This window comes from Panthera pardus, unplaced genomic scaffold, assembly GCF_024362965.1.
Source record: "Panthera pardus isolate Hobbes unplaced genomic scaffold, ASM2436296v1 HiC_scaffold_21, whole genome shotgun sequence".
In the NCBI taxonomy this organism is placed as follows: Eukaryota; Metazoa; Chordata; class Mammalia; order Carnivora; family Felidae; genus Panthera; species Panthera pardus.
This window is the reverse complement of record NW_026526777.1, coordinates 57,813,085-57,840,147: the sequence shown is the minus strand read 5'-3', so window position 1 is coordinate 57,840,147 and position 27,063 is coordinate 57,813,085. Positions and strand designations below refer to the sequence as shown.

The 27,063-nt window shown below is 51.4% G+C and overlaps 1 protein-coding gene across 1 annotated transcript; it reads left to right on the top strand.

Moving 5' to 3' along the window:
* Window positions 1-25,930, top strand: TBX19 (T-box transcription factor 19). The gene is made up of 8 exons (XM_019423914.2): window positions 1-2,365; window positions 10,063-10,327; window positions 11,977-12,111; window positions 15,109-15,170; window positions 16,535-16,596; window positions 19,111-19,299; window positions 21,464-21,599; window positions 24,646-25,930. Exons 1-8 carry the CDS (start codon window positions 2,163-2,165, stop codon window positions 24,929-24,931), a joined length of 1,338 nt encoding a protein of 445 aa, XP_019279459.2. The 5' UTR covers window positions 1-2,162; the 3' UTR covers window positions 24,932-25,930.
* Window positions 25,931-27,063: the final 1,133 nt, after the last annotated feature.

Sequence of the window (27,063 nt, the reverse complement as noted above, 5' to 3'; positions counted from 1 at the left end):
AGAGAGAGAGAGAGCGAGCGATCAGGGGAGGAACAGAGAGAGAGGGAGACACAGAATCCGAAGCAGGCTCCGGGCTCCGAGCCATCAGCACAGAGCCCAACGCGGGGCTCAAACCCACGGACCGTGAGATCGTGACCTGAGCCTAAGTCAGACGCTTAACTGACTGAGCCACCCAGGCGCCCCTGTCATATCTGCTTCTAAGATGTATCTGGAGTCCGTTCACATCTTTGTGGCCACTGCCGCCACTCAGGCTGACCCACCACCGCCTCTTGCCTGAACCACCGTAACAGCTTCCTAATCTCTTTACTTCAACCCTTGCCTTTGACTAGTCTGTTCGGTACAAATCAGACTTTGAAAAGTACAAAGCAAATCATGCTGCCTTCCTGTTTCATTCTGTCCGCGGGTTTCCTGTCTCACGTGGGATACCATCCGGTTCCTTGCCATAGTTTATGAGGCCCCCCTCGGAGCAAATCTTCCTCTACTCTCTCTGCAGCCCCCTTCCGGCCCCGCCTCCCACAGTTCTTCGACTGGCCCACCCGTGCCAGGAACCGCTTGGGGTTCCTCTGCCCGGAACTCTTCCCCGACTCTTCCCCGACTGTGTCCTTGGCATCTCGTCGGTTTCGGCAAGACTGTCTGCTCCTCCGAGGTTTTCCACACAACCCTCTCTAGTTAGGATCTTCCCCGCCTTGCTGGGTGCCACTACCCCACCCGTTACGCAGTCTGCATAGACTCATCACCGCTGAGCATTTTTCATTTTCCGCATCAGGTTGTTAATTCCACGAAGGCGCAGGCTACTCGGCCTCATTTGTCGCTGGATGTGACGTGTCACCAGTATTTGGCACTTGCTAGGCACTGAGTGCGTTTTGAGTATCATCCTTACCCTGACTTTCTCTTCTCTTTTTTTGCTTGTATTTTCCCTTTAATCCTCTTTGGGTTCTAATGAGAGAGAAACTCCTAACCCCCGGGGATCTACCGCTGGCCAGCTCTGTCCTTGCCCCCGCCTCCCCAGCTTGTACTGTGTGTCATGGGTAAATGAAGCATCTACGGCAGTATCTTCCCAGGGAAAATGGGGCTTCACCCCAGAATGCCAGATAGGTCACGGGCCGTCTAAGAGGAAAGCCCGAGAGCCCTTGTGGAGCCCTTCTGGATCCTTCTGGATCCTTCTGGGTCCAAGTTGCTCTGCCTAGTAATGTCAACAGCTTATTTTCACTCACTGAGGGCGGTGCTTCCTTGGAGAGGGTAATACGATGCTGAGTGAGTTTTTTTTTCCTCCCTCTGGCGGGGGCTGGACTCAACAAAACTGGGGCTTTGACTTCTAGGGAGGAAGGATGAGGTTTGGAGATCTGATTGCGGGAGGTGCTGGGGTCCTGTGTGTGCACAGGGGTCCCGGAGGAGGGAGAGGAGCAGTAGGGGGTGTGCCGGGAGGAAGGGGGCCCTGGCTCTTTCCCCTTTTTCTGGATCTCTGACCGTTGAGTGGGTGGCGCACAGAACATCTTCACTCACTCTTGGGTACGGCTGCCATATTCCCTGGCGTGGTGCCTTTGGCCTTTCGTGTTTGCCCTTCCATCCGGGGCTGGTAGATATCGGAGGGATTTGGGTTCCTGACTGTGGCAGGACAGCCTGCTTTGGCCTCAAGTTTGGCGATTCTCCCCAGGAGCTCTTTTCCTATAGGTACCACATGCCACGATTTATACACAAACATGATTTGCCTGATTGTCGCAGTCTGGGCCTGGAACAGTTTTAATTAATGGGAAAATGGTCCTCAAAACAGTGATTAGACCTCTTCAGGTACAACAAGATAAAAGCCTGATAATTTGGATGGAGTACTCTTCTTAAATGTCTATTCTATGCACAGCAGCCAATGGGAAAGCCAGGCTCTCTCCCACCTGATCCAATGAGTAATTAAGAGAGGGCTTTTTCTTCCTACCTCTCCCCGCCCTCCCCCTCCCCCTCCCCACTGAAGCTTAACAGGTTGGTGGTATAATTTGGAGACTTTAAGGGGTGTCATGCTAGGAGCTTAGGCGAGAGCCAAAGCATCTTCTCCCCAGCTCCCCAGGCATTGCCGGGCTGGGTTGGAAAAGCAGGCAGGTGAGAGGAGGAAGGAGCTGGAAGCAGGCTCGAGGTAGGTCACGACGCTCCGCGGCCAAGTTTGAGAGGGGCCTATGGCCATGAGCAAGCTGGGCGCCCAGAAGACCAGTGATGGCACTGTTTCTCGGCTGCTCAACGTGGTAGAAAGTGAGCTTCAGGCAGGGAGGGAAAAAGGTGACCCTACGGAGAAGCAGCTTCAGATCATCCTGGAGGACGCGCCTCTCTGGCAGAGATTCAAGGAAGTCACTAACGAAATGATCGTGACCAAGAATGGCAGGTGAGTGGATCTGCGGCCCGGCCTGGGCTGCGGGGGGGCTTGGCGAGGGAGGTGAGACCCCCCGAAAATGGAAGAGGCTGCCGCTCTTCACTCAGAGGCAGCCGAGTCGGATTAAAATGCTCACGAGAAGAACAATCTCAGACGGCTTTCCCCCAGCCAGCTTGATTAATTTCCCGAGGTCAGAGCAGAGAATGAAGTCACCTTGCATGCATTCTCCATGGAGAAATCCTGGGAAATTACCATAAGTGGGGGCCTTAGGCAAGTCAGTCGGGAGGTGATATTATGTTTTGACTGACTGCATATCTTGGAGCCGACCTGAGCTCCACCTCCGTTCGGATAAGGTGAAAGTCAACTTTATTTGGAAGCCGGATGCTTCCTCTTAAGGGTAGCAAACTTGCCAGGGAATTGTGGACTTAGCTGAAGATCGGGAGCCAAAGGGCAAATTTCATCTCACTGCCTGTCGCGACGTCTGCTTCGTCGTGTGTGTTTGTGGTGAGGGTTCCTTTGAGATTGTGTATGTTTGTGGTGACGGGAGAACCATCGCAGGAATAGTTGCTGAAGCCATAACATACTGTCTGAGAAAAGAGAAGAGACCCGCTTTTTTCCCATCGCCACACATGAGAGATTAACAGAAACCGATCTCCGGTGGCATTTCTTGGATTCTATTAAATCCAGCCCTGCTAAGTGGCTGTCAGGGTAATAGTGGGAGGTTTCGCTTAAGCAGAGGAGATGCAAATATTTTGAAAGAAAATCTCTCTGCTCCCAGCTTGGCCAGACTGGCTCCCGAGAGTCAGACGATGCTCACAGAACCCTTGGTTCACAAGGTCAACAAGTACAAAAGTCAGAAAGCATTTTCGGTATGCTCAGTTTCAGCAGAGCTCCAATTGTGGCCCTTCGGAGAAATGCTGGTAAGAGAGAAGAGTTGGGGCCAGCAGGACCTCTGGCAGGCTTCTGCCCTCGTGCAAAATGCCTCCGTCCCCGATGTCTTGCTTTCCTATTTTTGAATGAAATGCACAGTACTGACATTGAACCATTCCTTGTCTACCTGGGAGAATTATGACACTGCCACGCGGGTGCCCCGTAATTTTACAATTTGGGAATGGCTTCCACGTGCCTCTGTTCACCTAAATACTTTTTCTGCATATGTAAAATTGGAAAATCTTCCCAAGTTTAAAGTCCTTTAATGTTAGATATGTGAAAAAATAGCCTTTGTAGAAAAGTCTCATGTCAGCCAACTCGGTTAGTCTTATCTGTGGGGGTCCTGCTGTCATTTCCCTTCCTCCAGTGAACTGAGTCATTTCTCAGGTTCTCTTAAAGGTCTCTGAACCCCTTAGGATCGAGATTCTTCCAGGAGGAGACCGTTCCCCTTATACTTCAGATAAAGAAGGGAAGACACATGTCTAAGAAATTGACGCGGTGGATGGTGAGTGAGCGTGGCCTGGAATTACTCCCTATCTCGTATTTTCACAGGTTAGATTGTTAGCCACATCTTAACGTTCTCGATACCAAAAGATCGTTCTTGTTCCTGTCCCCTTGTCTTCCCTTAACCGTCTGTCCCTGCGTATCTCCTCTGTACCCCCGGCCTCTGCCTGCAGACCCGCTATCTCCAGATGCTTCATCCCTGCTTCCAGACCAACTCCTGAGCCCGGGGCGCATGCCCCCGTGGCCCTTCTCTGTGCGGAAGACTGTTTCTGGTATTTAACACCCAGCTGTAGCCCTTTCCATTCACATAACCCGCCTGCCCCTGTGGGCAGACTTTTGGGGGTCTAGAAGCTTCAATGAGGGTAATCAGATAGCTCCTGTCCACTTGATGTCTCCTTGTTCTGTGTTAATAGCAAGTTTTGAAATAACATAGGGTGGGCTGATGAAAGAATTCAGTATATATATATGTGTGTGTGTGTGTGTGTGTGTGTGTACACACACACACACACACACACACACACAGAGGAGGCTTCTCTCTGACATTGATCAGAGGTAGTCAAGAAAGGACTTCCCCCTGGATTATCCCCAGAAACCGGGACCCTGATGGGTTTCATTCCTCCCTCCGTCTCTCCTGCCTCACTCCCTGTCCTTCCTTTTCTTCCCCTCCTCCCTTTCCCCCTTCCCCCTTTCTAAATACAACTTTTAGTTTTCCCTCTTCAGTCGTCTTTCAGCTACAACAGCAACAATTATAACATCCCCCTAGAGCTCATTTGAATCATCTGTAGGGTGTGTAGCTTGACGAGTATTCTCTTTCATCTCAATCCTTGGAGCCAGGAACTTCAATTTTAGGTCGGAGAAAACAACAACAACAACAACAACAACAACAACAACACCCTTATTCCAGGCTTCCGAGGCAAATATATGAAATCGCCTGTGCCTCTTGTTGTCTTTACTATACCGTCTTCACCTGAGTGGAAAAGGCCGTATTTCCCATGTATTTCCACGCAGTTAAATAATTTCGACTCAGTTCTGATTCGATTTGTCTTGCACACGTTTTCAGAAATTGGAAGCATTTCAGATGTAATTGGTGTGCCCATGTGTTATAAACAAACAAGCGTGGGGAATCATTAAGTTGAATTTGCCAGTGATTAAGGGCAGCGAGCTGACCGTGCGAGAGGAGGGGAAACGGAGGCTGTGCATCAGGCAAATGCTTTTCCCTGCCCCGTAGCTCACACACCGTTTCCCCCCGGAGTTCACAGTTAGGATTCATGGGGATCGTGGGTATTGCTGCCAGCTGCCTTCTGCTAACCGGGTTCCTTCTGCTACTCTTAAGGCTGCTTACCGTCGCACAAGCCTCGACACACGCGTGCACACGCGCGTGCACACACACACACATCCTGACGGGTAGTTGACGAATATTATAGTTCTGCGGTGAGAGCGGAAGGTGAATATTACCTTTAACCATCTCTGCTGTTCCCCACCTCCAACAGCTGCCCCCTGTCTTCCTGCCAACGTCACTCCTCGTAGCCTCCTTCGCAGCGCTGGCTCTCAAGATCCGTTAGGAGAAGACAGAGGGAGGAACCGACCTCCTAGCAAAGCAGAGTTCACGGGCAAGGCCCAACCACCTGTGGTCCCTCAAGCATGGTTCTGGGGAATGCTTTTTTCACCCTGCTGCATTTGCTTCTCTATTCCTCTCTCTCTCTGTCTCTCTCTCCCTCCCTCCCTCTCTCCCTCTCCCTCCTTCCCTCTGTCTTTCTCCCTGTCTTCCCCCTTCTTTCTGTCTCTCTCCTTCCCCCCCCCCAACTCCCGAATTAGGGACCGACTTACATATTTCTCAGCTCCTCACCAACTCTGGGGCTCCTCTGTGGTGAGCCATACCTTGGAAACAGAAGGAGGAAAATCAACCAGATTAGAAGTGCAGTTCATCCTGGGCTCCTGGGTGGCTCAGTCAGTTAAGCGTCCGACTTCAGCTCAGGTCATGATCTCGCGGTGCGTGGGTTCGAGCCCCGGGTCGGGCTCTGTGCTGACAGTTGGGAGCCTGGAGCCTGCTTCGGATTCTGTGTCTCCCTCTCTCTCTCTGCCCCTCCCCTGCTCACCCTCTGTCTGTCTCTCTCTCAAAAACTAAAGAAAACATTAAAAAAAATATTAAAGGAACGACACTATGTTGTGCACCTGAAACTGGTGTTATGGGCGTAAACTATACTTCAATTTAAGAAAAGAAAAGGAGAGAGAAAAGGTGTGGTGAACGTACCAGAGGAGGAGGCAGTGGGGCAGAGTCAGAGGAGCACGGACATGTACCTCCTGAACCCCAAGTGCACAATCTGTGAAATGGGCATGGCAACATTTACTTCCGTGGGGCAAAATGAGACGTGAGGGAGACGCACATACGTTAAGTCCCGGGTGCCGTAAAATTCCGTGTTTAGCTGCTGTCGCTGGCAAAACTGTCTTACGTTAAGTCATCTCGTAAATCTTAAGGCAGAGTTATACGATCACACCATGGAGAGAACAGCCCGGCCACGTGCTGGAGCAGCCGTGTCCTTCCTCGCACTTTAGTGTGAGAAGATGTGTTACGTGAGCTTTCTTTTCTTTTTATTGCTTTCACACGTACCGCGTATCCTTACTGAGAAAACTTCCGGTGCTTTCTAACTTTGTGTGTGAAACGACAGTGATCCACATTTAATTCCTGAGTTTTCTTGAAAAACCCAAACCCAAACCCAAACTTCAGCATTTCAGAGAAAGCAAAGGACCAGGAACCAGACCATCTCTTCTCTGTGTACGTCGTGGAAACAAGCCAGGCTCCTGGCTGTCAGAGTGACCCAATCTGACCGCTACGATCATTTCTGATGCCCGCTTTTGTGATTCTTTGCAAATGACATTTGTGTTTTCAGGAGGTTTCTGCTTTTTCTTTCTTTCTTTCTTTCTTTCTTTCTTTCTTTCTTTCTTTCTTTCTTCTTTCTTTCTTTCTTTCTTTCTTTCTTTCTTTCTTTCTTTCTTAGTTCATTTATTTTGAGAGAGAGAGAAACCGTGAGCACAGGAGGGGCAGAGAGAGAGGGAGACAGACAGAATCCCAAGCAGGCTCTGTACCAGCAGCACAGAGCCTGACACGGGGCTCAAACTCACAAACCACGAGATCGTGGCCTGAGTTGAAACCAAGAGTTAGACGCTTAACCAACTGAGCCACCCAGGTGCCCCGGGGCTTCGTTTTCTATACGTGGCCAGGATTATTAAAATAACGGAAAACATTAAAATATATTGCGAAAGGGAATAGTTCAGTCTGATATGAGAGAAGAGAATAGATGAAATCCTTCTGTCGGAGAAAAAGCAAAAGAGGGGGCGCCCGGGTGGCTCAGTCGGTGAAGCAGCCCACTTCGGCTCAGGTCATGATATCACAGTTCGTCGGTTCGTGCCCCGTGTTGGGCTCTGTGCTGACAGCTCAGAACCTGGAGCCTGCTTCGGATTCTGTCTCCCCCTCTCTCTGCCCCTCCTCCCCTCATGCTCTCTCTCTCTCTCAAAAATATAAATAAAACATTAAAAAAAAAAAGAAAAAGAATGCACAAATGGAAGAATTTAGATGACACAGGGAGCCTCCCGTGGGGAGAATCCTCATTTTCCTTATCATGAAAGTCTCATCATTAATGGAGAGGAGAGACAGGTGAGTAACGCCGTGTTCAGGCAGGATCTGGATTCGAGGTGCATCATCTGATGCATTTTTTCCTAGAAACTTCTTTTAACTCACATACTTGTCGTAACCTCCTATTTAGATTTTGTCTCCTTGTGCCCACCAAGACAGAGGGAAGGGAGAGACAGTTCTGCTGGGAGCCGGGGGAAGGAGGAAACCTTTAGCATCTCCCACTCGTGATGCCAAGGCCAGGGTCTCTGGGCAAATAACTGTGATCCTGCTGGAGAAAAAAAACTGTGGTGGTGTAAGTTATTAGTTTGCTCTTTTTTTTTTTTTTTTTTTTTTTTGTTTTGGAGAAAGAATTCCTATGCTATCGAATTCATCCTTTGTAGAGTATACAATTCAATAGTTTTTAAAATAGTCAGCCATCACCGCTATCTAATTCCAGAATATTCCCTAAAAGGGAACCCAAAGCTGTCAGCAGTCACTCCTCTGTTCTGCCCAGACTTCTCTCCAGAGAGAAAGGCGGAGGGAACTGGCACCTGTCAGCCAGGCAGAAGGGAGGTGGAGCTGGTGTCCCGCGTTTCAAACTTCCAAAGTCACTGCCCCGGGGCAGGATTCTGGAACAGAAGCAGAGCTGGGCCAGCTGAAGGGCTTGGACGTAATGACAGAACATCCGACGCTTGCAAAGCACTCACTGGGCGCCAGGCCTTAGAATGAGCACTTTGGTGAATTAGCTCGTGGAGTTCTTGCCCCCCGTGGACAAGGCTGGGGTGAGTGTGCTTGGAGAACAACTTCAGGAAGGGCGGGGGACGGAACCAAGATCGCTCTTCCGTCCGGCCTCTTGGAGGGACTGCCGAATCCTTACCGAGTCCCGGGCCAGAGACACGAACCAGGCTCTGTGTTCCGCCGCGAGGAGACGGGACCTGGTCTCTGAGGCAGGGGTCTGAAAGCACACCCCACCACCGCCAGCTGGAAGACCAAGTTGAAAGAGGAGCCAGGAAAGGAAATGCTGAGGGAAGATAATTCTGGTCTATGTCCAGATTGCTCAGGAAGCCCTCGTAATTTCAGCTCAGGAGAGACAGGGAGCCTGCACGGCTTGGGTCCGTCCCTTGTCATCTGCCTGTCAGGTCCCTTTGCTTTTCTTTTCTTTTCAAGTTTATTTATTTCGAGAGAGAGAGAGAGTGGGGGAGGGGCAAAGAGAGAGGGAGAGAGAATCCCAAGCAGGGCCTGGCGCGGGGCTCGAACTCACGAACCGTGAGATCATGACCTGGGCCGAAATTAAGAGTCAGACACTTAACTGACTGGGCCAGCCAGGCGCCCCTCCTTCGTTGTTGTCTTCAAAGCCAAAGAGGCTTTGAAGCTAAGTACCCGCTTCAGCTTTAATGTTCCTGTGACGCACCCGGGGCTTTGGGAAAAGTGGGTCTGGAGTGAGGTCGGAGGTTCCGCGTTTCTGATGAGTTTCCAGGTGATCCTGGTGCTGCTGGGTCGGGGGACCGCCTTGGGTAGCAAGTGTCCAGACTCTCGGTTATTAGCTTCTCAATGTGGAGATTCGGATTTCAAAAGACGTGTTCACAATACGATGACGTCCGGGGCCATCAGGTGGTGGAGGGGGCATGTCCGGAAACCAGGTCTTTTGAGGATAGATTAGAGCGCCTTAGGACATTCGGTGAAGGGAGAACAAACCAGAGAGAGGGAGCAGCCAAGCGAGGTAGCCTCTCCACGCATGTGAGAGCACATTTGCTGGCACCGTTCTAGAAGGTGGAAGAAGGCCCGAGGACTCCAGATCGGTGCGTCTCCGAGTACATCCCTTGAACACAAATTCGCACAAAATGCTCAGTGAAAGGATGGTTCCACTGTCCTATAAGTTCTGTGTGTGCACAGTCCTCATCTGCTCGGAGGTTTATCGTGCACATTCGTAGATTAAAGGCTCTGAGAAGTCACGCAGGGAAGGGACTGGTCTAGCTCTGTAGAGCCAAGCGTTCCCTCACTTATTTTTACCATGAAACCACGTTTTCGCCGTTCAACGCTATTGCTGTCATTCAGAGCTAGTGTTCTCTGTGACAGGGGAAGGACTGGTTTGTGGCCTTAATGGAAGAACTGATGTGTGCCCGGAGGAAGTCTTTGAAGAAAGGACTCCGTGAGAACGTGGCATGTGACGATATGCTTTGGGCTTCAGGGTCCTCTGTCAAATGACTAGATTAATGGTTTTCAGACTTTAAAATGGAGCACAGTGGTTTTCAGTAAAACCCATATATCTCTATAGATATAGACATATTTAACTCTATTTATTTTGAGAGCGAGAATGCACGGGGGGAGGGGCAGAGAGAGAGGGAGAGAGGGAATCCCAAGTAGGCTCCCCGTTGTTAGCATAGAGCCCAACACGGGGTTCGATATCACGTAACCTGAGCCAAAATCGAGAGTCCGACACTTAACTGACTGAGCTCCCCAGGCGCGCCCCTAAAACCCCAGTCTAAAATGCATTTGTAAAAAAAGAGGCTCTGGAATGGGGGGGCTGCTGTCCTGGGTCACTCGCTGTACCCCGAGGCTCTCCACGGAAGGTCTCCGCGCAGTGGAGAGACGGCCGGACCAGGCGAAGGGTGGCCCGAACCCGCCACCATCCCCCCTGTGACTCAGTTTCTGCCTCTTCTTTTAGACGGATGTTCCCCGTCCTAAAGATCAGTGTCACGGGCCTGGACCCCAATGCCATGTACTCCCTCCTGCTGGACTTCGTCCCAACGGACAGTCACCGCTGGAAGTATGTCAACGGGGAATGGGTGCCCGCGGGCAAGCCAGAGGTCTCCAGCCACAGCTGCGTCTACATCCACCCGGACTCCCCCAACTTTGGGGCCCACTGGATGAAAGCTCCCATCTCCTTCAGCAAAGTGAAACTGACAAACAAGCTCAATGGAGGAGGGCAGGTAAGATCGGGTCGCCTGATCGCCTGGCCCCCCGACCGCCCCACACCACCAATCAAGAAATATCAAGGGTGCATTTAGGCAATTAGAGGGGTCCTCACCGGCCTCTTCTCCCATGGAAGCCAATTATTCCCCGGAGTCCAAATGTGAACAGGAATAAACAGCTCTTAATTGGTGCTTTCAGTTTTTAATGGACTTCCTGATGTTAAGAGAGAGGGAGAGAGCGCGGTAGTTTACTTAATCATCGAGGGCCCTTTCAGAGTTTTGTCTTGTGTGGGGCTTTTTACCCAGCCCCCCGGAGAAGGAGATGGCTGTGGGTACCGGGGTTTTGTTGTTCTCTCTCCTCTGTTTTGGTATAAGTGGCATGTTGGCAATAGACAAATGCCTTAATAAAAAGCGGCTCCCAAATGAAATAATTGCTACCTCGGCTCGGGCATGATGATAATTGTCAATAGAATATTGAATCCGCTTTGGGTTTTCAGAACAACAAACACACCTTAAAGAAGGAAGGTTTTATTTAAGGTCTCCAATCAGAGTAAACACGAATTTGGGGCTTTTTCCTCCTTTGTTTAGCGGATACTAGCGTAATGTGTAAGGTTGTGATTTATGTTATAAAATGTAGACCGTTTGGGGGGGGGCAGCGTGGGGGAACTCTGTAGGCTGTTCAGAGCCGGAGCTGGGAGGCGAGGCCCTCGCCCCTATTTCCTGTTGTCGGCCTCTCAGCCCTCCATCTCTGTGGCCTCCTCTGATCCCCATGTTTAACCAGCCGGGACCCGGGAGTTGACGGTTTAGGAGGAGGAGGTGACCCACCCAAGCCTGGGCAATAGTCAGAAGGTTTCAGTTCTTTATTAAAACAGGAAACTGAAAAGCGACCTGTTCTTGCCTCCCACATGTCACAACCGAAGACGTTTTCTTTCTTTTTCTTTTAACTTTGTTTATTTTGAGAGAGAGGCAGAGAGAGAGAGAGAAAGGAAGAAAGAATCTCACACAGGCTCTGCACTGTCAGCGCAGTGGGGCTCGAACTCACGAACCCTGAGATCATGACCCGAGCCCAAAAAACGTGAGTCAGAAGGTTAACCGACTGAGCCGCCCAGGCGCCCCCACGACTTAAGACTTTTAAGAAGGCTTCTGTGTGAATCGCAGAGTGGGTGCTAGGTAACCGTCAGACGTCAGACATCCTTACTCTTTAGCTAGTCGCTCGCAACAGGCAGCCACGTCAGCATTTTGAGATGTCAGGATTCCTCATGTGGAGAAAAACAGTATGTTTTAATGGATCGAAATCCACACTGTTGTTCTGAAAATAGGGAGAGAGCCAGAGAGAGCGAGAGAGAGAGAAAAGGAAGGCATGATGTTGGCAGAGAACTGAACGCTTTAGAACTTTCTGGCAATCCTAGCATAAGCTCTCATTTCATGCTCCCTGGGAGCTTCTGAATAACACCACCCCCCCCCCCACCCCCCACCCCCCCCCCCCCCGCCATTCAGTTCTCAGACAAGGGAATCGTGTGGTGGCAGCTCCGGTCACCCGGATTCGAAACGTGTGGCCCTGACCGGGCTTGGGTGCCCAGCCTGGGACCAACAAAAGGGGTCACTATTGCCTGTGCTACACCAGGCTCTGCATGGCTTCTCCTTCTCTTCCTCTCCCACCTCAACAGATAATGTTGAATTCTCTGCATAAATACGAACCTCAGGTTCACATAGTGCGCGTCGGAGGTGCCCATCGAATGGTGATGAACTGCTCCTTCCCAGAAACCCAGTTCATAGCCGTGACCGCCTATCAGAACGAGGAGGTGAGTGTGCATAGGCGCGTGCCTGGGCGGCTGTCCCCTGGAAGAGGGTGGGGGATGGGGACCAAGCGTGGGTGAGAGGTGGGTTTCTGGGATTCACCGGTGAATCTAGCAGAGCTAGAGTCCGGAACACCCCAGCGGAGATGAAGTTAAGCAGGAGGAAGCCACTCTCCACTCCCTCTTGCCTGTTGGCCAAAGGCCTGCCACCCTTGCTCTCCTGGTGCACGGTTGTGCACTGCGTTAAAACCAACAGACCCAGGAGTCTTTGTGTTCCAGGCCCGGCGTGTGCTCGGCCCAGAGCTGGTGCTCAGAGCCGGGTGGTCTCCTGCTCCAGGAGCGGGTCTGTGAGAGCCGATCCCTGCACGCCCGCCTCCGGCTTGGGTTAGGCTCACTGTCCTGTTGGCTCGTGCTGAGCACACTGAGGTCTTTCCTGCCCCACGGGAGCCACTGGCGCTTTGAGCTGAGGAGGCAGAACCTGGCCTCTGTGGATTAGTTTGGGCACAGGACATTTGGGTCCGTGTGCACCTTCTAGGGCTTTCCAGGTCTGTGTGTCATCGGAGGCGCTGGGGGCGGGTTAGATCCTTTCTGACTAAACTTAAAAAAAACGAACACTTTTTTTAAGTAATACAGGTTCATTACAGAAACTTCCCACAATAAATACATAGTGCAGAACTACGTTCAGTGAAAATTACAAACAAAAGGTAAAAATGTATTCTTTCCCTCCTGCCTTTTGAATCCAACTCCCCAAGGCCGCCACAAATAACAGCTTAAAGTGTGTGTCTTCCCCTGACACGTATTCTCTGTATATATAAATATATATGAGAATATAGACTTACATAAGTTGGCTAATGAAGTACAATATTGGTCTGAAAATTTCTTTTTATTTCCCATTTAGCCGCATATTATGGATATCTTTCTATGTGATTAAGTTCAGGCATATCTCTTTTTCTGAAGTGCCTGCGGGGGATATACGGTCTTTCGGGCAATCAGCTCCCCAGGGTGGCTATTAGGTTGTTTACAGGTGTTTTATTTGCTCTGACCCGTGATGCTGCAAAGAATATGCCAGTACCTCCGCCCCCGCTGTTTGCTTGCATGGATGAACATCTAGAAATGGAATTCTCTGTCAAGGAGGGGGTGGGTTGAGAATCGTGGGACATCACCAAGTTACCTCCCCCAGAGAGCCCACGCCTCTGCAACCCTCCCACGGTTCCCGACACGGGTGATGATCAGCCCTTTTCAGTTTTGATAATCTGCTAGGTGAAACAAAACAAAACAGAACAGCCCCAAAGTATCTTATTGCTGCTTTAAGCTGTAGATCTTTATTTGGAAGCTTTAAAAGATTTGGAGCTCCCCCCTCCCCGACCCCCGCCCAGCCAATGGAGTCAGAATCTCCAGGGATGGTGCCCCGAATCTGTAGTTTTTAAAGTCTCCCTAAAGGATTCTGATGATGAGCGTTCGGATTTGGAAACGGCTGCCTTAGTGCCTCGAGGTGAAATTGAATTGTAGGTCTAACTCCCATCACAGATGTGCAGAGAAAACGTAATTTCGTTTCTGTAAGTCGTCTGGCCTCTTGGCCGAGTGCCTCCAAGCAGTTACAGATTAGATCAGTTAAATATTAGATCATTTAAACAGGCCCTCAGGTGGTGCCGACCGTAGGCTAAAACAGGCTTGTGTTCTAGACGGCCTTCCCTGCCCTGCTTCTCTCCCTATGGTGGAGTCTGGGTCTTTGAGGGGAGGGTGTGGCTTTTGCGACTCTAGAGAGTGGGGAGGAGGTGTTGGGGACTAAGCCCTAGCCCCTTCGGTCTCCACGGCGATGCCCCTGCCCACTTACTCCCACCTGCTCCCTTAGTCAGGCTGCCTGCTGGGTGGGTGCTAGAGAGTCCCCTCCGGACCACCAGCCTGGCTAAGGCCACCCGTCCGGCAAGCTCCCCAGCCTCATGCTGTGTTTCCACCTTGATTTCCCCCCCTGGGAATCAAGCCCAGGAAACCCCACCTTAGAGCCTCCCTCTACTTCCAACACTTTCCAGCCAAATGGGTGTAGATGCACCCTGAGAGGGTGCATTGCACCTGGGGCTGCATGCTAGGTCTCCCAATGCACCCGAACACCCCCCCTTCTCTCCCCACTCCCCCCCCTCCCCCCGGGTTTAGGCCAGGAGAAAGACCAGGTCACTCGCATCAGGCTCTGTGGCTTTCCTCCCTCTTCTGATTTCTTCCGCATTCCCGGGGCCAGAAAGAGGCGTGCTTTTATTTCACTTTTCTTCCTTCCCCCAGGCCCTTGCTGCAGCGAACATTCTTTCCAACGCTTATTCATTCAGCAAAATATTTGTAGAGTCTTAGTACCTGCTGGGACTACTGTGATGGGCATCACAGATGTGTGCACTGCCCTCAAATCACTTACACTGAGGTCACGAGAGCACACACGCGTCATATACACGTGTATGTACGTCTGGGGGCGCTGAAGAAAAAGGACGCCCGCGAAGGCCAGCGGGTTGGCGCGAAGGCGGGTGGGAGTGAGAATCTGAGGTTGTGTGAACATGAACGTGGCCCAAGGAGTAAGTGATCCCTGAAGACTTATGGAGTGACATTGGGCCGTACTCTCTGGGTGAGGGGGAATCACTCCGACTGTGTTCCCAGGGACTAGAAAACTGACATGGGGATGTTTTGGGGGGGGGTGTTCAATAAAAAAAAAAGGACGAATAAATAAAAGAAGACATGGCAGGCTTAGCACATCAGGCTTTGCTCCTTTCTAATTTTGTCCTTCCCTTGCTCGCTTTTGCTGCGTTTGCCTTTTTCGCTGCAGCCACAATATAGCATCCTTTGTCAGGAACGGTGTACTAGTAATTTCGTGCAGAAGGAAACAAAGATACGCGGACAGGGAGAAAAGGGAAGAGAGGGGGAATCCTTCCGATTGGACAGAAATTCACAGGTGGAGATACAGGGTTCTGCCTGCTCGTAACGTGTTCCGCTTTCACTAACGCTTCTTGTCTTTGTAAACGCAAGATAACAGCTCTCAAAATCAAGTACAACCCTTTTGCCAAAGCCTTCTTGGATGCCAAGGAGAGGTGAGTAGAGAAATTGCAGCGAAATCTTGCGGGTTGGCTTCTGCAAATGTGAGATTGATGACAGGATGATCTTGAAAGGACACACACTCCCTCTGATAGAAAGAGGTTTGCAAATTCAATTCGATCTTCAACAAAATCATCGCAATTCAACAAAGTTCCTAATTATCTGTCCCTTAAGCAGGGCTCCAGGGGAACCTCATAACTGGCAATGTTTTGTCAGCTGTTTTACTACCAGTTCTCGAAAGTAGCACAGGCACGTTTAAGAAAACATAATTAAGTGATTCAGATTTTTAATAATTCACTCCTCCCCTCCTCCGATTATCTCTGAGTAGTATGGTTTCAATTTTTTTTTTTAAACTGCATGGTGCCTAGGAGAGGTGAGTGATTCATACAGGTAGCTCATAAAGGAGAGAGCTTTTGAGAGAAGAACGTTCAGAGACTTCTGGGATCGTGAATGGTCACTTTAGGCCAGTGGCTGTACATCTGCGTTTTTCCTTTCCATTCTAGGGAAAAAAAGAAAAGAAAAATAGTGCTTACCATTGACTTCTATCAAAGGACTTTGTCCGTCCTGTCAATATTTGATTTAATGTAATTTCAGATAACCAAAGGCCTAAAAAAATAAAAAAAAATCTGATGTGTGAGATAACAGAACTTTGAATATGCGGTCCTGACTTGGAGTCCTAGCTTTGCCGTTTCCTGGCTGTGTGACCTTACATAAGTCACTTAACCTCGCTGATGTCCACTTTAAAAAAAATTTTTTTTTTAACGTTTATTTATTTTTGAGACAGAGAGAGACAGAGCATGAACGGGGGAGGGGCAGAGAGAGAGAGGGAGACACAGAATCGGAAGCAGGCTCCAGGCTCTGAGCCGTCAGCCCAGAGCCCGACGCGGGGCTCGAACTCATGGACCGCGAGATCGTGACCTGAGCCGAAGTCGGACGCTTAACTGACTGAGCCACCCAGGCGCCCCTGAGGTCCACTTTTAAAATCTGTAAAATTGACATAGGAATATTTCCCCCCCGGGATTATCGGTGGTTCTAGCATATCACAGATGCGTTTGTGCCCCGAAGTCCTACGCAAATCCTAGCTGTTGCTATTGCTTGAATTTCGCCAGGCGGGAGCAGTGACCCCAAATCAGTGAGATCAGACTAAACAGGGATAGCTATAAATATGGCAAGCTGGAGTCACATGAACTTGAAATTCAAAGAGGAATTGCACATTAGATAAAGTATCCTGGAGGAAGAAGGGGAGGGAGAGATTCGAGATAAAAGATATAGAGTGCTTTGCAGAGAGAATATGGGGTAGACTTTCCGCAGGACTTGTAGAATACGCCGGATGGCCATGGTGTACTTTCCTCTCTTTCAGGAATCACCTAAAAGACATTCCGGAAGCTGTCTCTGAGAGCCAGCACGTGGCCTATTCTCACTGTGAGTTGGGTGGACAGTGGGTGGGACATGCCTGGGGTCAGGGGGGTGGGGAACACTGGAGCCACCCCACCCAGACTGCACTCGGACCCTACCTGTTGTGTTCCAAAGCTTCTTTCAAGACTCCACAGGTTGTTTCTTCCACTCAAGACATGTGTATGCCCTTTCCAGAATTCCCAGAGAGAACTGGTGTTCCTGGGGGACTGGACTGAAACTCAGGCAGGAGATAGGCAGGGGGTGATGGATTTCTCAGACTCAAGTTTTCACCTCCCAGAGGCTCAGGACTGTCTCCTCCGTCTCCACTCTGCACCCCACACCCTTGTCAGTCTGGCCTGAATTGCCCCTGTTCTTAGTGTTTGCCCATTTTTGTGTTGGTCACCACTGCAGCGTTTCCCTTGCATACGTGGGGGAGACTGGGGAGGCTGACAGGAAAGCCATAGGGCGAGGTGAGTGATATGCCACTGGGGGCTGGGCGTCCCTAACAGGGCACTGGCCTCCCCATGTCTGGATGGCATGGGAGGAGGGGAGGAAGCCCCCTAAAGCTGCAGCAGAATTCCAGGTGAGTGATGTCAGAGCAGAAAGTTAACCCTGGTGTCGGAGACGCTCTAATGTGAATTGTGGGGGTTTGCTCGGGTCCAGCTGGGAGTGGGGGGGCCCTCTACTCGCTCGGTCCCCTGCGCCTCTGCACATGCTCACTGTGGAGCAGCAATATCGTGCATCGAAGGGAGGAGCTCTCAGAAAAACACTTTTTAAAGGGAGCTGGAATACCAGGCCTTGTGTATAGTACCCGCTTGTGAACCGCATCTTTTCCAAGCTCACACGTTACAGTCTTCTCAGCGAGCTTCTTCAGGTGTGTCCCTTAATGTGGCAAACCAAGGGGGCAGGAGTCCAGTTCAGGGTGACCACATGCCTGGTTTTGCCCACTGGACACCTGCATCAGACAAACTTTTCTTTTTTCTTTTCTTTCTTTCTTTCTTTCTTTCTTTCTTTCTTTCTTTCTTTCTTTCTTTCTTTCTCTTCCTTCCTTCCTTCCTTCCTTCCTTCCTTCCTTTCTTTCTCCCTTCTTTCTTTTCTTTCTTTCTCTCTTTTTTCTTCCTTCCTTCTTTCCTTCCCTCCTTCCTTCCTTTCTTCCTTCCCTCCTTCCTTCCTTCCTTCCTTCCTTCCTCCCTCCCTCCCTTTCTTTCTTTTCTTTCTCTCTTTCTTTCTTTCTCCCTTCTTTCTTTTCTTTCTTTCTCTTCCTTCCTTCCTTCCTTCTTTCTTTCTTTCTTTTCTTTCTTTCTTTCTTTCTTTCTTTCTTTCTTTCTTTCTTTCTTTCTTTCTCCCTTCTTTCTTTTCTTTCTTTCTTTCTTTCTTTCTTTCTTTCTTTCTTTCTCTTCCTTCCTTCCTTCCTTCTTTCTTTCTTTTCTTTCTTTCTTTCTTTCTTTCTTTCTTTCTTTCTTTCTTTCTCCCTTCTTTCTTTTCTTTCTTTCTTTCTTTCTTTCTTTCCCTTCCTTCCTTCCTTCCTTCCTCTTTCTTTCTTTCTCCCTTTCTTTTCTTTCTTTCTTTCTTTCTTTCTCTCTCTTTTTCCTTCCTTCCTTCCTTCCTTTCTCCCTTCTTTCTTTCTTTCTTTCTTTCTTTCTTTCTTTCTTTCTTTCTTTCTTTCTTTCTTTCTTTCTTTCTTTCTTTCTTTCTTTTCTTTCTTTCTTTCTTTCTCCCTTCTTTCTTTTCTTTCTTTCTTTCTCTTTTTTCTTCCTTCCTTCCTTCCTTCCTTCCTTCCTTCCTCACTTCTTTCTTTCTTTCTTTCTTTCTTTCTTTCTTTCTTTCTCTCTTTTTTCTTCCTTCCTTCCTTTCTTCTTTCTTTCTTTCTTTCTTTCTTTCTTTCTTTCTTTCTCTTTCTTTCTCCTTCCTTCCTTCCTTCCTTCCTTCCTTCCTTCCTTCCTTCCTCTCTCTTTCTTTCTTTCTTTCTTTCTTTCTTTCTTTCTTTCTTTCTTTCTTCCGATGCCTTTTCTTTCTTTCATGTTTTTTGTTTTCCATTCAAAACCAAGTTTCTGTGAGCCATCCTGGCTCGTCTTGCTTGGAATGAGAACCACAGACACCTTTCCCGCTGGGCAGAAAGAGGCCTTCACGCCTGTGTAACCACATGAAACATTACCCCCCCCAGCTGGACATTACATATGCGTCTAACATCAACAGGTTATTGCTTCTCAGACTGACTTTTAATTTAATTCAGTGAAGTCAGAAGCAACTTCACTTTTGCATTTCTGTAACTTTTCATTCAAACGGTCTTTTATGCCGCTCGGGCCCAGCGTTCCTCCAGAGGCTTTCCCAACTTTGATAGGAACTGTCATCCTTCCCCAAAGAAGCCAGCTTCGGTGCTGCTGTGGAAGGGGGGTGGCGGCGGCCGCGGTCCCCGTCGCTACCCCGGGCGGATGTTCAGCGTCGTTCACACAGAGACGCAGTATGTGCATTGGCTGGTCAGCTGCCTTTTGGTGTGGGAGTTCAGAGTCGGTCTCTGTGTCTTCCTCTTGTCTATTCTAGTGGGAGGCTGGATCTTTTCCAATCCTGACGGAGCGTGTGCAGCAGGAAACGCCAGTTACCAGTATGCGACACCCTTGCCTCTGTCCGCAACCCACACCCACCATGGCTATGAGCACTATCCTGGCCTCCGCGGTCACCGGCAGGCTCCCTATCCTTCTGCCTACATGCATAGAAACCATTCTCCCTCAGGTGTGTGATTTTGCGAATTAGGCCCTTGGGGGTGTGGGTAAGGGGGGCGGTGGTGCCGAGAAATGGGTACACAGCGGGTAGTAAAAAGAAGCATCCGAATATAGGTAATAGTATTGGGTAATATCATTGTGATGGCTTTTTAAAAAACTTTTCATGTTTCTTTATTTTTGAGAGAGAGAGAGAGAGAGAGAGAGAGCGTGAGCAGGGGAGGGGAAGGGAGGGAGCGGGACACAGAGTCCGAAGCAGGCTCCAGGCTCCGAGCTGGCAGCCCAGAGCCCGACGCGGGGCTCGAACCCGCGACCCGTGAGATCGTGACCCGAGCCGGAGTCGGACGCTTAACCGACTGGGCCACCCGGGCGCCCTGTCATTTTAATGTTTTATTTTGTATACTAATAGTTGGTTATGTAGTTATAACATTATTCGTGTTTTATAATTGTTTCGTAAGACGCTCGGTCTCCTGGTTTCTCATGGGGGTGAAGGGCCTCCGCTCACCGCCTCCGCGGGGCTCTTTTCCTCACTTGTATTACGTCCGGGGGACGCGGGGCCCAGAACTGGGGAGCTTTTAGGAAGACCTCTGGGTCTTCCTAAAGACCCAGACTCTGGGTTGTTCCTGATGTTGGCTCAGGTCCTGATCTCACGATTCATGAGCTCGAGGTCTGCGGTGATGGTGCAGAGGCTGCTGGGGATTCTCTCTCTCTCTCTCTCTGTCTGTCTCTCTGATTCAAAATAAAGATGAGGAAACATTAAACATTTTTTTTTGTTGTTGTCTAAAGAAATAAGTGAGATTCATGGCATGGGAGTTGGAGGAGAGGGTTAAGATCCCACCCCGAGCTCTGTCTGCAGTGGGCTTTCTGGGTCACCGGCTGCCTGTCTCTGTGTCCCTTCGTGTGCCACTCCCAGCAGCCTTGAGAGCTGCTTCCGGGAAGGAATAGAATGTAGCTTAATGACACGAGAAAGTGGGCAGCGTTCTCGCTCTGCTTCCCGGTCCTTTCCCACGGTCAGCACGTAAAACACAGCTTCTGAGCCCCTGCTACACGCCAGGCCCTCGTCCAGACAGTGGATGGGAAGGTGATGAAGGGATAGTTTCTTCCCTGAGGAAACTCGGGCCCATGCGGATACATGAATACCGAATCGTAACACCAGGCAGTGAGAGCTCTCGTGTGGCCCTCGGACCTACAGCATCACCTGGGAACTCGTTAGAAAGGTAGACTCTCGGGCTCTCCTTCTGGACGAGTCTACATTTTAATGAGATCCCTAGGTGATTCTCCTGCACGTTACAGTCTGAGAGACATTCTAGAACACACCTAAGCCCAGGTGCTGTGGGAACGGAGGGAAACGAGCAGCCGTAACTATTCGCAGGGTGAATAGAAGCGGACAGAGGTGGGGGTGAGCAGAGGCGGAAGGCGGAAGGCAGGGGGCCCAGGAGAGGCGAAGGGCCCTGAGGTAGGAGTGGGGTGAGCAAAGGCCCGGGGTGGGGGGAGGGGACCCAGGGTGTCCGGGGAACGGATCTGGAACAGAGCGTGGAGGGAAAGGTGGAGGAAACAGAGCTGGGGCTGAAGAAGTTGCAGGTGCCCCATCCTGACGAGGATCGACTGGGTCAGCCAGGTGTGCGCACTGGAATGTTCTTCCTCGCTCTCCTCGGCCTGCATCCCTCCTCTCTCTTATTTATGCACACCATTTGTGCCCATGGAGAGCCAAAGACGTAGAAGACACTGTTCTTGAGGTGTTTAAATGTACTTGGGGTTGCTGAGAAGAATAAGGTGTGGGTCTTTAGAAATCTCGTCTGGGGCACTGGTGGGCCCTTCGGCCTGTGTTGAGGGGATGCTGACACGATCCGTTCTTCAGGGGGCGTGAGGGTGGTGATGAGTCAGACGGGTCTGTGTCACAAAGCGCGGATCACCTCTCCTCTCTGAGCCCCATGGGCAAAGGGGAGAGGACAGGTCGCTGTTGTGCAGAGTAAGATAGGACCGGAACGTGCCATGTGGTTGACGTTCCATATTCCTGAGGGCTTCCTTCTTTGCCGTTTCCCTCGGAAAGCACTAACAAACTACTGGCCCCTGTGGCACGAGCCACGGTCACGTTTCGCCCTCGAATAATATCATTGGCCGCCATCGTTGCGTGTTGTACACACCCCATCAACTGAACTGTTGTTATTTCCCCAAAGTGAATTTGATAGAAAGCTCCAGCAATAACCTGCAAGTCTTCTCCGGAGCCGACAGCTGGACTTCCTTATCTTCCACACCCCACACCAGCATCCTGTCTGTACCCCACACCAGCGGGCCGATCAATCCAGGGCCTAGGTAAGACCAACGCCAGCAACGTGCTCATTGGTGGTCTCGAGGTCTTGACATTAGCACTGGAGACTCAAGGTCATTCTTCTTCCTCGGGTGCCTTGGCCTAAGCCATTGTCCTGACTCCTAAGCCACTAGGAAGGGAACATGAAAACAGGATGGGCTTTTCACTTTCAGAGAGAAGGGAGTGGGAGAGCACCTGCTCAACTGTATGCCGAGACCCTGAGTTGTCGGTGCTCTCCTAAGCCACCCATCCGAACAGGGGAACGGACGGTGGGTGCCTGGCCCGCAACCCAGGTAACAGGGCAGAATGTAGCATGCCGGACCCGAGGCGGAACTCACGCACCGGAGACCTGCATGTCGTTCGAACTTCTGGAGATCGGTGTGGGGAAAGGGACAGGGAGGGACCTTGGAGTTTGACGGACACTGGCTTCAGTCCTGGTTCTACCTGGTATGGGCTTTGTGGCTCCAGGCGGTTTCCTGAGCCTCACCGAGCGTCCGCTTTCTTATCGCTAAGACGGAAATGATATGAGCGGCTCGGTAGGTTACGGTGAGCTCACAAGGAGGACACGCATTAAGATGCGTTGTAAGCGGCAGCGTTCCACGTAAATGTCCGCTGCTGCGTTCAGTTCTGTGTGCAGAGTTTTGAGAAGGTCCTAGAAGGGACCCAAAATGAAAAGGGGGGTCTTGGGAGATGTCTGGTAACTTGTGATTTGCTGGTCTAGAAAATGTTAGGGGGACGTAGTGCTTTGGTCTCCAGCAGGGCTGCTCACACTTAGATGGGTGTTAGTATCACCTGGGAGGCGGGGGCTCGGTCGGTTAAGTGTCTGACTTCTGCTCGGGTCGTGGTCTCCTGGTTTGTGGGTTCGAGCCCCGCGTCGGGCTCTGTGCTGACAGTTCAGAGCCTGGAGCCTGCTTTGGATTCTGTGTCTCCCTCTCTCTCTGACCCTTTCCCGCTTGCACTCTGTGTCTCTCTCTCTCTCTCTCTCAAAAATAAGTAAACATTAAAAAAAAAAATCACCTGGGATGCTGTTAAAATGCACGATCTGGGTGCCTGGGCGGCTCAGTTGGTTAAGCGTCTGACTCTTGATTTCGGCTCAGGTCATGATCTCACGGTGCGTGAGACTGAGCCCCACATCGGGCTCTGTGTCGACAGCGCGGAGCCGGCTTGGGATGCTCTCTATCTCCCCCTCTCTCTGCCCCTCCCCTGCTCACCGAGTCTCTCTCTCTCAACATAAGTAAGAACTCTAAAAAAATGCACAGTCTGATGAACAGGTCTGGGCTGGAGCCCGAGATTCTGCATTTAACAAGCTTGCGTGGGTGTTGCCGGGGTTGCTAGGATCTTGATGGTTTTGATACTGATGTGGCCGTGGCGATCAGGGTCTGGCGCTGGGCTACCCCATGCAGCAGCCAGCGGTCGCCTGCAGAGGCTGAACCCTTGAAATGCAGCAGGTCCCCATGGACGTGTACTGTGAGTACACAGAAGTCTGAAGACTGGGCAGGAAACAAAGAATTAAACATCTCAACTCTTCTTTTTTTTTTTTTTTTTTTTACCTTGAATGCATGTTGAAATAATTTTTTGCACGTTTTTGGTTCCATAAGATATTATTACCAATAAGTGCATTTTTTCCTTCTTTTGTCTTTTTTAAAACGTGTGGCTGCTAGCAAACGAAGCCTGGCGGTTATGGCTCGCGTTTTGTTCCTATCGGTCGGTACGCGGCTGGATTACCTAAAGGAAAAGCACGGGTTCGGGTTGTGGTGGCACGAAGTGAGCAAGCAAGTCCTTGAAGATGGTAAACGATCACGTGGCAGGTTCTGTCCTAGATATTTTGTTAGTTCTTTACGGTATTCAGCGACATCCACGAGGCTGCCGTTAAAGTCCCTGTCTTACTGTTGGAGAAACCGTAGCTCAGACACGTTAAAGACGTCCTGAAGGTCATCCAGTAGGTGGTGTCACCAAGTGCTTGGTTCTCCCACTGGCCCACGGGGCATCAGGCAGGGGCCCTGCCGCGGGCGATGCCGTAGAAGAGACCTCATCTTTTTTTAAAAAAAAATTTTTTTTTTAACGTTTATTTATTTTTGGGACAGAGAGAGACAGAGCACAAACGGGGGAGGGGCAGAGAGAGAGGGAGACACAGAATCGGAAACAGGCTCTGAGCCATCAGCCCTGAGCCCGACGCGGGGCTCGAACTCACGGACCGCGAGATCGTGACCTGAGCTGAAGTCGGACGCTTAACCGACTGAGCCACCCAGGCGCCCCCCCACCCAGGCGCCCCCCCCCCACCCCCCGCAGCAGCATCTTTAACCCGTTACCGACTCCCGTCGCGATTTTGCTGGAGAACAGCAAACGCGTCCAGTGCCGTCACTGCGCAACGAGCCCGTTCTCCCGTAGCTCAGTATCAGGCGATAACAGAGACTCTAAAATGTCAGGACATCGCGATGGCTGAAGGCTTAGGGCGCTGGCATTTACCCGGCCTGTCCCGACCGCAGTCATTTCATCTACGTTCGGGCGCAAAATTTGCTGCGCGTTACTGTCGACCGGAAAGCTTTAAAAAGTCCTGATCCCCAAGTGGCACGCCAGACTGGTAAAAACCCGAGGCTCTCTGGCGGCGGGACCCAGGCGTCAGAACTTGCTAAGTGGTTCCAGCAAGCAGTTGGGTTTGGGAGCCAGCAATGGAGGAGTTCATTATAACGCCCACCGTTGGGTGAGCACCCCGTGCGAGGCCTCGTATCCTCGTTGTTGTCTAATCCTTGTGATAGCGTCTGTAACGTGCACATCATCATCACTCCAGATCTTGAAGGTGAGGAAGCCGAGGCTCAGAGGTATTGCCTGGACCAGGGTCTCGGGGGCAGTAAGCGGGAGACCGGGACGCGAACCCGGGTTTTCCGACCCTGGGTGTCCCAATCGTTGTGTCTGTCACGTCCCCTCTCTTCCAGGGAGGGGTCTCACTCACAGGTTGGGCCCTCTGGGTCAGAGCTGGAAGGAAAGCCGTGGCCGGGTGCTCTGTCCCGAGGCCGGGGCCCTCAGCAAGCGTCTGTGTCTCTGTCTCTGCAGCCCCTACCCGTGCCTGTGGACCATCAGTAACAGCGGCGGGGGCCCCGCCGGGCCGGGCCCAGACGTGCACGCCAGCTCCCCGGGGACGTTTCTCCTGGGGAGCCCGGCCGTGACTTCGCCCCTCTCTGCCCAGGCACCCGCTTCAGCCGGCGTGGAGGTTCTGGGGGAGCCTTCGCTGACCAGCATCGCCGTGTCCACCTGGACGGCGGTGGCCTCGCATCCCTTCTCGGGCTGGGGTGGCCCGGGTGGGGGAGGGCGCCATTCTCCCTCTTCACTGGATGGTTAGGCAGGATCCTAGGGAGGGTGTCGGCAGAGAAACTTCTATGCGTAGAGCTTTTAGAAACCCCACCTGCGGATCCCAGGAAGTTAGACTGCGGGGTCGCCTCGCCCAGTGAGCTGGGGGGGGGGGGTGGGTGGCTTACGGGAGATGATTTAGTCTGATGAGGCTCCCTGGTGTCTCTTTACGCTCCCGTTTTTCTCTGCAGCTCATCTGCGACCCGCTTAGGTAACCAAACCTCACTGAGCACCTCCCTCGGCCCTGCCCCTCACTTCCAAATGGTTCCAGAAGGCCCCACTTCCTGTTCTGTCTGAGCTCACCTGGCCTGAGGCTTTCCAGCCTCGTGCCGCCCTGCGAAGCATCTGTGGCCACCGGGCTTCTGCTCTGAGGCCAAGGGAGGGCGTAAGGCCACCGAGTGACGTGAACACGCAGAGAGCTAGTCACGGTTTACTCACAGCTCCGTGCCTGGGATGGAGGAGATGAGACCGTGACCTTCCCTTGCTCAGAAACCGTCCATGGCTCCCCATTGCCTACAGCACGAAGTCCTACCTCCTGGCCGGAAGGACACCGTCGACCGTCGAGCCTCCAGCTTCCCTGCGTGACCCCATTAGCGTCCTACGTTTCCGTCGAGGTCGACGTTCTGCCTGTTGTCTCAACGTTCCGTGGACTTTGCCACCTCTGTGCCTTTTCGGCGCCTCAGCTGTCCTTCTCGGTTCCGTCCCGCCTCTGGGACTCCCGCCCCTCCCCCCCGGGGGCCGGCTGAGGCGTCACTGCCCACATCATACCCCTGAGGTGCCTGGGCACGTGTGATCCTGCCCCGCCGGTTTTTGCCTCCGTTTTGTGGAGCTCGCCCCATCCTGCCTTGTGTTTTTGTCACCTGTGAATGTGTCTCTCTCCCCCTAGACTGTGAACCCCTTGAGGGTGAGGACTAGCCTTCTCGTCTTTGTACCCCACAGCACCCGGTGCCTTGCCTATAGTAGGTGCCCAATAAACACTGGCCGAATGCAACTTGGCGTGCAGTGCGTGCATGCTGGGAGGACAGCCGTGGAGCTCGCGGGACGGCAGAGCTCGGAGACACGTGTCCGGGTCGGGGTAGCGTGTCAGCGTGGGGAGCCCAGGAACACGCTGTGTTACCCAGGGCTCCTCGTCTGAGGCACAGCCCACGGGCAGTGACTGAGGAGCCGGAGAAGGTGTGGGCAGAGCCGTTGCTTCCAAATACGGGTCCTTGGAGCCCCCCGTGCCGGGATCACCAGGGGCACCTGTCAGAAACACGCATTCCAGGGGCGCCTGGGTGGTTCGGTCGGTTGAGCGTCCGGCTTCGGCTCGGGTCACGATCTCGCGGCCCGTGGGCTGGAGCCCCGCGTCAGGCTCTGGGCTGATGGCTCGAGCCTGAAGCCCGTTTTGGATTCTGTGTCTCCCTCTCTCTCTGCTCCTCCCCTGCTCGTGCTCTGTCTCTCTCTGTCTCAAAAATAAATAAATAAACATTAAAAAAAAAAAAAAACAAAACACACGTTCCTGGGCACATTCCGTACCAACCGGATCAGCATCGTTAGGGCTGGAGTCCAGGAATCTGCCTTTCAAAACAGATCCTACAGAGCCAAGTTTGGAACCTACTTGCCCAGACCAGAGAAATCGAGGGATAGGTACTACAGGAACCTGGCTTCAGATAAGAGTTTCTTTTTTTTCCTTTTTTAATTTTTTTTTTTTTTACATTGATTTATTTTTGAGAAACAGAGTGAGACAAAGCGTGAGCGGGGGAGGGGCAGAGAGAGAAGGAGACACAGATTCTGAAGCAGGCTCCGGGCTCTGAGCGGTCAGCACAGAGCCCGACGCGGGGCTCGAACTCACACAACCCCGAGAACGTGACCCGAGCTGAGGTCAGACAATTAGCCGATTGGTCCACCCAGGCGCTCCAAACCTGTGATGCTTTTTAAACACACGAAATGACAGCTGGTTCTGCATTGAGGGTCTCTATTTGCATGGTGTGGGCCATGCAGCCAGAACAATATGCTTTCTGGTGTTTTCTCCAGATAGTTCGGGGCTAATTTCTGCCTGGGAGAACAGCCCTTGATTGCCTAAGTCATTTAATGACTGATGGAGTCTCTGACGTCCTAGGCTAACTTTGGAGCTTTTTTGAAAAA